Genomic DNA, 12,407 nt, shown 5'->3' with positions numbered 1-12,407 from the left:
TCCTGCACGCAGCTCCGCCTTACCTCGTATCTCCAGTCTCAGGGCCGGGAACAACCCAGGGGTCCTGAGCTTAGCAGCACTTGGAGAATGAGCGTCCTTAAAAGCAAAGTAATTTTAAGGAAATAATAATAGAAGACCCATCTGTTTATTCTGCCTTTAATATGGGGCTCTTAGGTCCCAGCACTGAGAAGGCAACACGTAAAGCTTCACAACCAGCTGTGTGGGGTGTCTGTGCGTGCAAAGATCGAGTAGAGATACTCCATCCTAAACCTGCACAGCTGAGTTCGTTCAGAGGGAAAGGGGAGGTAATTTTACTTAAGTTGGCAAAAGGCAAACAGAACATAAGGCCTTTCCCATCCCAGGCCCCCAGCGCTGCTCAAATCAGGAGTCAAAGCTCTCAGCAACCTCGACAGGCTCCAACCCCACAGCTCACTGACCTACCCAAAAAATGGAGTTCAACTGCATGTAAAAAAAAAAAAAGGGAGAAAAAGCTTTGTGATATGAACAGAGCTGGCTGCTGGCAGTCCCAGCAGAGGCCGAGTCCTGGTGAATAAGCAGAGCTCGCAGTGTTGCTCAAAGCCATCCCATTAACGCAGGCGGGAGAGATGGAAAAAACTCGCCCTGCTGCTGCCTGTGCTTTGTCCTGGGGTTGAGCAGGGAGCTGTCATCTCCACAGCCACCGCTTCTACACCAGCTGCCAGCGCCACACTCACTCTACCCACCCTCCCCCTTCCAAAGGCATCATTTGGGATTAGTTTGCCATGAGCAAATCATAAGGGAAAGCAATCACCACAAATTAAATGTGCACCTTACAGGCTAACAATTTGAGGGCACAGCAGCAATTCTTGCCACCAGGATTATAAAAGCATGACATGGTTTTGCATGTACACTTGGCTCGTAGCTGTTCCAACTGGGCCACTGGGTTCCAACCAACTGCCTTTGCATGAAGTCAAGGACTGGCCTTGAGCATGACCTTCACAGGCCCGGTACATCCGAGCACACCGCACCGCTGACAAGTACATCGATTCTCAAGTTTTAAGGATGGCATCACCCAGCTGCATAGGAATAAGCTAGCAATAAGATTTCTGGTCCCGGAGTGGCAATTACTACAGAGTTAGAAGTCACCAGCTGCAACATCATGGCCCACAAGATGGGAGGTCAATATGTTTCGTGGAGACCAGCTTCCTGCAGCGCAGGCAAGAGCTTTCATGGAAATCTCCTTTCAATGGGAAGGAAAAAATTGGCCATTTAGCTAGTGCCTTCCATAGCCGTTTTAGGCAAAACAGATGGAAAAAAACATTCAAGGCAATCTCTAAGTCAAAAATCTACCAGTTTTAGTTGCAACCATCCTTGCATCAGTTAAGCCTAACAGCGATGGATTTGCTTGCCTCAGGGCAAGCGGTACATAGTGCCTAAAGCAAGAATTTTAAAGCCAAAATTTGTTTAATAAAAAAAAAAAATCCTACATCTTCTGCAAGACAAAGCAGCCTAGAGAAATAAATACAGAAAGAGAAGTCAGGAGCTATCAATGAGCTGATCCTTCTCTACGGCTTGCTGTGCACCTTATTCAAATCCCACACCAGCTCGATGCTTCTAGCCTCTGTCAAGAAAGTGGATACTATTTGTTTTCAAGAGCTTGGGATATCCAATAGACTTGTATTCCAGGCTTCACAAAGTGGGGATTTCAAAAAAAGACCTTCCGGACACACAACACAGCTTTAATCAGATCCGGTCCACACCATTAGTGCAGTCCACTTGCAACTGATGCATCTGCCAAACTAGCTTATTTTCTAATCACCTTCTACATTCGAATTGAAGACATGAAGTATAAAGCAATAAGGTTCTTTATGATGCTTAACCAAGGAGGAAAGAATAGGTCCACAACTCACGGTAAGATATCCAAGAGTGTACTCACCAGTGTTCTCTTCCATTCCTCTTGCACACTAGCTTTCTGAGCAATTCCTACAAAAACAGGAAACAGAATTGACACACAAATTAAAATTCCAAGGGCGACCAAAATCTACAGTTTCACTTCTCCATCAGCTCTGCTCAGTCTACACATAACCAGCGTGGAGGGAACCCAGAGCAGAAATCCTGCCCCAGCGAACTAGGAACGAGAGCGTGTGGCATCTTCGCCCCTCTTTGAAGGTATCACTAACCTCTAATCACACACATGCTGTGTTGGGAAGAAAAGGGAAACAAAATTAAGGTGTAATAATTACAAAGCATGCAATGTTTGTTTTGTTCCCAGGGCCAGCGTCCCACATCTGCCTCTTCAAGGAGGCATGTGTCTGCTGTAAAAGGGAACAGCTAATGCTTATCTGGCAAAGGCAGAAGAGCGCGTGCACAGGAAGTATTTTAGATGTCACACAACATCAAGACAGTTCTGAATGTACTGGGGGGACGGGGGGGAAGACAAAAAGGAGGAACTAGGATTTCAGTAGCAAACCCAGCTTTTCTTTGGAGAAAGTTCTGAAATGAGGTGCAAGAGGAACTAAGTTCTGGGAAATGAGGAGACATCTTGATTCCGATAGATTACGTACCACGGTAAAAACGTGCTCAGCGTTTTAGAAAAAGAGAGCTTCTGTCCTGAAGAGCTTGCAGTTCAAACCCAGACAACCACAATAGGAAATGTCAACAGGCACAGCACGGGGTGATTGGGAAAGAGCTACGAAAGAAGCTGGTTTCCAGTGCTCAGCAGTCAAAGCTAGCTTTTATGCGTAGCCCATTTCAGCCTCGCCCTTCCCCACCAAGTCCAGGACGGCTCATCACTGCACCTCCCGGCAGCAAAGCGCAGTTTGTTGGCTGTAACGCCCCATCAGCTCAGGTGGATCATCTCCATCTGACGATGTGCTGATTTTACAGCACGTGCACAGCTTGCACAGACAGCGTGGGAGCATCACAGGGCTGCGGCGGCGGCGGAGATAACCCCACCACACCGTCACTGGAAGTGTGCCTCAACAAGCGATCGCCAGCAGGGCTTTTTAGCTTTGCTTTGCTCAACTGCGTGGGCGAAACGCTTCTTTTGATCAGACAACCACGCTCCAGGCTACTTCTCTCCGTGGCAGCTAGAATACCATGGCAGCATTATTCTTAAATGGGGAGAACGCCTCGACAAAGCCATTAAACTCTCAAAACACCGTCGGCAAGCACAGCATTTAAACAGCTTAGCAAAAAGCCGCGCTATCTGTGTGGCCAGTCAATCGCCCAAGAACGTCAGATGGTCTTCCTGTCAGAGGCAGATCGCCACGAGGTTACTTGGGAAACACCCTCAGAACCCCTCCAGCTTAATCCATTGACACTGTTAAAACACAGCTAACTTTCACGTGCCTTTTGGATGCGCCATTCGGTACAGCCACGCGATGCGCCTATTCTGAAGGCTGCATCAAGGACACCACGCGCAAAAACTAGAACAAATGCTCCCCCCACTGAAGGCAGAAGAGCCATAACGATTTTTTTTTTTTTTTTTTTTTTTTTTTTTTTTTTTTTTTTACAAATACCATTATCAAGTCAGCATCTTCACACAAACCCCCAAGTTAGTAGCAACTCTACCGTACAGGGCGTTTGCAGGTAAGGTCTCCCTGCCTGTCCTTTCAGTGAGCCCTTCTGGGGAGGGAAGGCAGAAGAGAAACAAACGCAGACACCTCAAAACCTACTGGAACCTCAGCATAGATGACAGCAACCCTCCTACTCCCCCAGAGCCACCCGGGAGTTCGGTTTAATTTGCCTTTCAAGGGCATTCCTGCACAGGCTGCGCTGAGCTTTGCATATTACAAGGGGCACATTTGTGCCTGGAATACTAATGCTGGCAGTGTCGCTGCTGGACACTCGCTGTACGCACCAAGGACATCTGTCATCGCCTGACAGCGCGGCTGGAAGCACCTCAGCCTCTACGGGGAGGGATCCTTCTGAGCAAAACACTAAATCCACCGTTATTAATAGAACAAGCATAAAAGGCACATCGGAGAAGGGGAAAAAAGTGATGCCAGGTTAGAGCAAGAGGGAACAGTCAGGACTCCCGCAGCATTGCCAGGAGGCTGCCCACGCAGGAGCGCTAAGAAACAGGCACGTTCTCACCGAAGCAATGGATGAAGCGGCGCAGATCCCGCTGCCGGCGTTAACTTGGACTGGCTAATTGGGAAGCTGTACGCTGCTACGGACAGTTTGAGATAACCTGCCCTGCAGAACAGAAAATTACTTTTATCCTCTACTGTCAGACATTTCCCAGGTACGTAAGCCTGAGAAAACTTGGATTTTGCATTTCCTTTGGTATGACACACGCTACAGCCCCTCTGAATATTCATGTCCTCCAAGTGCTCAGACATTCCCTGGGCCTGACAACTGTGTGAAATTCCTCTGTCACCGGCACCGCTCGGGGACACGCTGCTTTGCAGCCCTGCTCCTGCCCCTCGCTGCTGCTCAGCGGCGCAGCCAGCAGAAGCGCAGCCTTTGTCTGGCTTGTTAGTTCAAACGCTTCGCCTTCCCCCCCTCTCCAGCTCTTCGTACCAATCTAAGAATATATTCTCGTTCTGTTGACCCGTCTCTGAACTCCCAGCAGCAAGGTGATGGCTTTTTTCCAGCTAGGCAGCTAATCCACACACAATAGAAAACGACTGCTCCGCAGCCATGCTGTACCATTTTCTATGCTGTTTTCTATCCCATTTCTTCAGTCTTAACGCGCTCTCTGCTGAAACCAGGAATTTCATCTGTCCCAGCTCTGCATCCTCCAGAGGGTGCAGTCCCACGGCAACACAGATGGACTGAAGTCCGGACTCCAGACCTCCTCCCGTGCCTTCCCAGCCCTTCCTTGGCCAGCACCGCTCCAGCCACCCAGGGAGCAGCCAGAAAGCTGACCCAGATGCAAACTCAGCACTTTAAGAGGAGCACGCGGTGGGTTGGGAAGGTCAGGACCTCAACAGCCCCAACTCCAAACACCAAGTCACCACGAAGCTGCACACTAAGGTGCTGCTGGTTTGTTTTTTTCCAGCCTCGGGCAATCCACCTAGTTCAGCTACGAGCTCTACTGATTACCAGCTTATCCACTTTCTCATGGTCTCATTTTCAGCAGCTCTTACCCAGACCTCTGGAACGTTACGCTTTCAGCTTCCTCCACGGTGAAGCTCATTAGTTCTGTCCTCAGAGGCGTTTGTGATCTAGGACTGCTCATCTCCTCCAGCGACACTGAGCACCTTCCTTCAAAAGGCAAAGGGATGTTTCCAAAAGTCCAACTAAAAACCAAGCCAATTTTGATTCTTTTTCCCCAACTAAACTAGGAAACTGACAACTCTTCCAAACAGAGGTGGCACATGACGTCTCCGCAGTGCCTGCTAACAGGCTTGCCTTAGGCGTGGAAAGCCAGTTTCCATGCTGGCTCAGCTCTAAATCACCATTCCAGCGAGGGACGCGACAGCGGCTGGGCAGCTCCTACAGGGCTCTTACTGTAATGAGACACAAAACCGGAGGCTGTCTTGGGGAAAAAAGCATGTGGGGGAAAGAAAGGATGTTCTTAGAACAGTCTTGAACTCTACCCGTCGGTTGGAGGGAGAGGGAGGGGAAAGGGAAGCGTTAACAAACGCTCAGCAGCCTGAGGAACAAGGTCCTGCATTAATACAGACCGCTTCCGAGCGCTCAAGCGACATACCCATGAAAGGAAACCAAAATCACTTGACAGCCTCCCAGAAGATATTTTATTTCGACCTAATATGGTGCTACTAACTGTCGATAAATGAATATATTATAATTAATTATGCTCGTTCACTCCTTTGGCTTTACACCCTTTTAAAAATTATATTACTCCAGCAGCACCCAGAAGCCCAAATCCGGAGCCGGTCCCCGCTGGACCAGATGAGCCTCGTGAGGGACTCTCCTGCCTGCGAGAGCTCACAGTTATAACAAGAAAAAGTTATAACAAGAATAACAAGAGTTACAACAATAAGGCCAGCTGGGAGACCGAGGCCAGGCACCGAGCAGCCTGTTCTTCATCACACAGGGTATCCAGGGAGATTCTGAGTCTTCATCCCTGGCTTCCAACCTTTACTCAAATGGTTGAGCCAAGCCCAGCTGCAGGTGTTTCCGAAAGGCTGGGCTCCCAGCACAAACTTCCCAACCGCACCACCAGATCTGTCTGTCCAGCCCTTTTTATAAATGCAATTAAAAAAAATATTAAAAAAAAAAAAATCAGCATTTTATTCTCTCACCAATCAATTACTCATTCCGGGAAGCCAGATGAGCGGATTTTTGCAAAGCTGAGATAACTCCACCTAATGCTCTGGGTATGCTGTCCATGAAGCCCCATGAGGTCCCCAGAGGAAGGGCTAAAGTAACTCAATTTATCTGCCAGTCATAAGATTAAGAGCACAGTAAACAATATTAAAATTCTGTCCTACAAAGCAGAATAACTCAACAGCACAGAACAGCTCTCCCAAGGGGCAGCTTCTAGCACGGGTGCACAGACCAGAGTTTAAATATCACAAGGGAAATTCTTAAAAAACCTAAACAAATCAACCATGCCCGATGCCCTACTATAAATTACAAGACAAGGTGTGACGGGAGAGTTAACCTCGTGTGGGACTGAGCAGTACAGAGGGGAAGAGAGACGCGCAAGCCCTTCGGCGGATCAGCAGATGCCAAAAAGCGTGTCTGTTTTTCTGACTTCATCTAACAACCAACCGACTCCACCTAAAACCCTTGGTTTGCTCATGTCCTTTGGATACGTGTTTTGGATATCATTCCCTACAAACGGGTATGCTGGTTTCAAAATCCTCCAAGCAGCCTCTGCTGACCCAGTTTGTTCTGCGCTAATCGCGCCCAGAGCAATGGAGAGGTCAACTCCTGCACATCCTGGAGATAAATCAGAGTTATTTCCCCCCGCCTTCAATAAAAAGACACAGATGAAACCAAGTCGTTCTCCCAGCCTCATCCGGCAATGCGTCAATGAACGGGGTGCACCGGTAATTAACAGCCCTGCAGTTTTCCTCCCTTCACGAGGATCCCAACACTCCAAACGGGAACACGGCTTGCGTTTCTTCGCTTGTTGGAAAGCAATGCCTTCGAGCAGGAACGCAGCAGCTGCTCAGCACAAGGAAAAGGTTTTGTGGAAAAAAAAAAATCAGAAAATAGTATAATGACTATAAATGCAATTTAACTAGAATAACTAGGTTTGAGAAATCTAAATACAGTTGATATTACAGCAAACGAAACCGGCGGCTTTTCGTCACAGATTTAACATTTGATAACCGGCTCCCCATGCAAACGGCAAATATTTTTCAGCAGCGCGGTAGCTGCCTGTGGGTGGCACAGTAATATAACATTACCAGAGAGGAACTGGAAAGGGAAGGGAGCTGCGAGATGTGGTAGGCGAGCGGGTGTTTTCATCACTTGTGCAAAGTAAGCCTTAAAAATACTCATCGACGCGCTGTGCGGAACGTTGAACCATTCCAGACTCACCTTCACTCGCAGCTCTGCTACTGACCAGCACGTTCCACTCTGGATAAGGCCCTTTGTCTGTCTGTGCCTCAGTTTCCCCCTCTTCAAGAGGGGATTAACATCCTTTGTAAAGCAATTCAAAACCAAATGAAACCTCGCAATCCTCCATTTCTTCGAAACCGCTGCCTTGTACAGGACTCCCACAGCAGCACCTGGACACCTCACTCAGCCAACAAGACAAACACAGCAAATTTTTTTCATTCTTCTACTTGAAACAAACCATACAAAGTCTCAAAAAAGCCATTATAGCTCCTCCCAGGTGCTTCAGTTCACTGAATGAGCCATATTTACCAAACCTTAAACAAAAGCCAGCAGCCTATAGAGAAGCATGGCACAGAGATGAACACAACATGACTTCCAAGCCAGCTCCCAGTGACAAATGCTATTTCTGTTCAGCTATCAGTAGGGTAAACACTTATAATTCGCCTCCAGACCTTTTGGCAGCTGATCAGCCACTCCGGTGGTATGGATGCACGCAGGGGGGGAAAAAAAACCCTGCAGTACGAATACAGCAAACCAACCTCCCTGCTCGCTGTCCTTGAAGCGGCTGAAGGGCTTGCCTCTGCCAAAATTATCTTCCCGCTAAAAGCAGAGGGTAAAAATTAAAGCAGAATGGCTGATTTGTGCAGGGGGCAGATGCTCTTTTTATTATCGTGGAAGACGACACAGGAATAAGAGCATCCAAAGGGAGGTGGCAAGGCATGGCTACTCCTTGATCAACCTCCCAAAAGACAGAAGTCTTAAGTCACCCGAGAACAAGAGGCTATTTACCCTCTGGATTCCTGACGGACAGCGAGGCTGTAAAACTTTAGATTTACCTCTACTGTTGAGGAGAGGTGGAAGTTTTTCCCTGGAAGGCTTGACAGACGGACTCATCACCTGCAGGTTACCACACGTCTGTTTGCAGCTGGTATTTAGTGCCCCATCCTCTCAAAACTCCGTTTCATGAGCTGTCTGCCCAACGTTTAGCAATGCAGGTTTCAGCTTGGAAAAGTTTCGGAGAAGACGTGACTTCAGCTTGGCTCAGCAAGAAGGTTCAACACCTAACACTTGAACCAGAACGCTCAAAGCTCCCCACCGCAGCTGCAAAACACTTCTACTGCAGACATCTTTTCAAGAGAGGATGATGTACATTTAATTATAACACAGAACAAACAAAATAGCCCATTTGGAGATCAGAGATGAGAATTACAAGCAACCCAGGGCTAAAATTTTAAAAAAGCCAGAAGAGCAAGCTTGATATAATTAAACCCAGGATATTAAAGATGTTCTGGACATCCACAAAACTAAAACACGCTACTTAACCTATCAAGACATACAAACCCCCAAACCGTGAGTGTTAATAAATTCTTAATACTGAAGAACACAATTCACACATTTTGCTATTACCCAGAGAAGTCTGGGCACACCAAAAGGAGAGAAGAAAAGAACTGATGTATTTGTAAAGTGGTTTCCACGCAGGATCCCAGTTATCCAAGTACCCAAATTCATCTTTGCACGGTGGGACTTAAGAAAATGAACCAGTTCCACCTGCACCTGCTTCAGGATACTGCAAGCAAAAACCAATGAGCATTTGAAGTGCAGAGTTCATTTGCCCAAAATCTAAGCTGTACTTTCTATTTCTCCCTCTTTCCAAAAAGCAGGAGGTGACAAACTGAATTCTTGACCGCATAAATCCCAGATTAGGAATACCGTTATTGCTGCTGGAGCCACCGCAGCAGCCGAGCGTCCCTCACCAGCTACGAAAATACCAGCTGCGCCTCGGCAAACCTAGCCCACAGCCCAGCCTCTGCACCAGAGCAAGGGCTGTATAAATTAATTAGCGCAGTAATAGGAAGCACGCAGGAGACCGGGAAATGCCTAGAGTCCAATTCACCTTTCAGAGAGGGTTATACTAGCGTAAAGGGAAAGCATTCAGGAGTGTGGTTCCTGGTCCTCAGACCTGTGAATGTTAAGAACAGAAAGTCTTGAGATGCCTTTTTTTTTTTCTCTCCCCTAAAGACTATAAAACAACACACACCATATTAAACAACGAGCATCTAAGATTCAAACCCAAAAATCTGACTGCCTTAAACCACCCTAAATGCAGGCCACCGATGAAAGGATTCATCTTCACCTAGATCTTTCCCAGTTTGTTGCATTGCCACAGAAATACTAACCCCATCTTTTTTTAAGGGAGAAAACATGGTAGACACAGGGCTGCGGGTCTCCCTTCCAAAAGCTACTCACAGGGCCCGTGAAATCCCAGTCCCAGCAGCACCACACTTGTTCCAACTCTGGAACTGGCACGTTTCCACCGTGTCTTTCTGCACAACTGATTTCAGTACAATGGGGCCTGTCAGAAATTAAAAACGCCTTTGTGATCACTACATACCTGCTCATACAACAGTTTGTTCTCGTACCACACCTCGCAGGGAATTTCAATTTACTCTAAAAACCTCTGACCAACTCTATCCATGGGCACAATTAGAAGGGAGAGGATTACGGACTCCAGGGTGAAGAAACTGCAACGGCCTGAAAGCACGAGACAGCTTCTCTGAAGCTAAAATCCAAAAATCAGGCTCATGATGGCAACTTCACGATGTAAATAAATACACCTGCTGGCTTGCGTTTGACTGTACATAAGAAATTCAATTTTTTTGCCCCCAGTTTTAACGATTTTCCGCCCTTTTTGAATTCGCAGAGACCAATGAAGAATCTCACACCTCCGCCACAAAAGACTAATGAGAGATAATCATCACGTTCATTAGGTCTCAGCACTAAATACAGCTCTTGATTTCGTGAAAAAGCTTTTCCGTTCCGGAGAAAGCCTACAGCTTTTGAAGCAGCAAAAGCCACTTCTACAACCCAACAGCACCTCCCAAGAAAAACCCGGCATCTATTGACCAAAATCCATTTTTAACCTGAGGGATGCTACTGAAAACACAAACTCAGCCTTCTGCTTGGAGCTGCCTGCCACGAAGCACGAGAATGAGCTCGTTTGGATTTATCAGCAACAAAAGCCTCCAGCCTCGACCTACCATTAAGACGCGCAGTTGAGGAGTGGGTTGCACATATCATCTGGGCTCTATATAACCTGCGTCTGCACTGCGCCATACCACGCACCCTAAAGGCGCATAATAATAGGGTTACTTATTTCCCTCTGGCTTCTGGGGTAAAATACAAACCCAACTTTGCCTTAGTTTCGCGGTTTCCATTTTCGTCAAACTTTCAATGAAAACAAAGTAGCCGAGGAGAGATTGCAGTGCTGTGGTAATGCCCCCGTAATTATGACTCGATAGATGATTTCATTTGCAACCACCGTTTCCTCACCGAAATGAGGCCGCTCTTGGGCTCAGCCACCGCAAAACCAGTTTGCAAAGCATCTCTTTTTGCCTCTTTTTAAGAGACGACAGGAATGAGTTTAGCCACTATCAAAGCGTTAAAAGGAATCTGTCGAGAAGCTCACCTGAACTCCGAAAAAGCCAGCAGCGGTCGAGGCAGTAGCTGGATTTGCAGTCCCGCCATATGGGTCTTTCCCAAAGCACCTCGCGCGTTCCTTCCTTCCTGGGATAAACACCCCGCAGGGTACGTGCAATCTGATTAAACCCCCGTGCTTTCACCGGTGCACATTCGAGTACATAAACCAGGCACCTCTAATCAAATCGCATACTGAAAGGCAACGCAATGTTCCCACTTGAAAAAAAAAAACACCACGAAATACAGGAAACCTGTGCTGTGTAGGTGTCTTTATCAGCTTCAAGTACAGAGTCAACATATGTTAACTGGACACAGCTATTTAAAACTAAAGCTCTTTCTGAACGGATGCTCTGGAATCACGTCACTGCATCTACAGCAGCCTTAAATTTCATTTTTTTTAATTCAGATTTTGTCAAACACTAAGAAATTCAGGTAGATTTTGTAGTTCAGTTGAAGCCTTATTTTTTTCTTCACAGTCTCATTACAGTAATTTCTAATTACTTCTGATTAAGATATCGAATTTCCTTAAAGAAACCCTCCCCGGGCAATTTATTCTTCTTGTGTTCCGCAGCTTTAATAAAAAGGTGCCCCAGCCATAACTAAGAAAACAGAGAAATTAATTCCCACTACTGATCTGGCAAACTCTTTACAACACAAGTACAGGCAGCAAGGCATCCCACCGTGAAAATAAGCCCATAAAGTTTCTGAACAAGAACATTTCCTCTAAAAAAAAAAAAAAAATAATTATTTGTAGTTCTCATTGCTGTGCACGAAGTTTATGAAGCAGCAACACCCTTCGCACGAGGATGGTGCTTACTACAGCAATCTGACCTAACATGCCCCAAGTTGGGTCTTAATCCGAAGGGAAAGTTGTGCCTTTCTTAAGGCTCTTCCAAAGGGGAAGGAATAAATACCACAGACCAATACCATTGCTAATTCACTCACGGCCGCTGCTATTTCAGGCCTGTTGGAGGTTTTGGACTGACACAGTGCCCCAAAAGGCAGTGGTGATCTCCTGAAACTCCATCAACAGGAATTCTTTTTTTTTTTCAGCCCTCTTTCATTCTCTCATTGCTACTCTACTAACTCTCAATTCAGTTATTTCAATTTGCAGCCAACACATTTAGCTGCATTAAGAGCTCAACAAACTATCACCGAGTCTTTTCGGCCACAAAAGGACCTTCAACCGTAACAATGGCTAGAAAAACACCCAACTGAACAAGTAAATCTCACATCACACCCTGCAGGCAGGCGGGCAAGTTCATAGAATCACAGAACGGTTTGGGTTGGAAGGGACCTTAAAGCCCACCCAGTGCCACCCCCTGCCCTGGGCAGGGACACCTCCCACCAGCCCAGGTTGCTCCAAGCCCCGGCCAACCTGGCCTTGAACCCCTCCAGGGATGGGGCAGCCACAGCTTCTCTGGGCAACCTGGGCCAGGGGCTCACCGCCCTCACAGCCAAGA

General features: G+C 47.0%; 1 protein-coding gene across 7 annotated transcripts in view; it reads right to left on the bottom strand.

Annotated features, from left to right (window-relative positions):
* PHACTR4 (phosphatase and actin regulator 4) overlaps positions 1-12,407 on the bottom strand; it is a 68,898-nt gene that overhangs the window by 41,846 nt on the left and 14,645 nt on the right. For 4 of the 7 annotated variants that reach the window (XM_063355589.1, XM_063355588.1, XM_063355587.1 and 1 more), the window contains 2 exons: positions 1,916-1,962; positions 24-96 (listed from right to left, as the gene is read on the bottom strand). Coding sequence is in view for 3 of the 7 variants with exons in the window: in XM_063355584.1 (XP_063211654.1) it covers positions 1,916-1,931 (16 nt within the window). In the remaining 4 variants the exon portion in view is untranslated. Of the gene's footprint in view, positions 1-23; positions 97-1,915; positions 1,963-12,407 lie in introns of those variants that run through there. The other 3 variants (XM_063355584.1, XM_063355585.1, XM_063355586.1) reach the window with 1 other exon arrangement.

The sequence above is a fragment of the Chroicocephalus ridibundus genome, chromosome 19 (assembly GCF_963924245.1).
Source record: "Chroicocephalus ridibundus chromosome 19, bChrRid1.1, whole genome shotgun sequence".
Taxonomy (NCBI): Eukaryota; Metazoa; Chordata; class Aves; order Charadriiformes; family Laridae; genus Chroicocephalus; species Chroicocephalus ridibundus.
The sequence above is the reverse complement of the archived record's forward strand: the minus strand, read 5'-3'. Positions and strand labels throughout refer to the sequence as shown.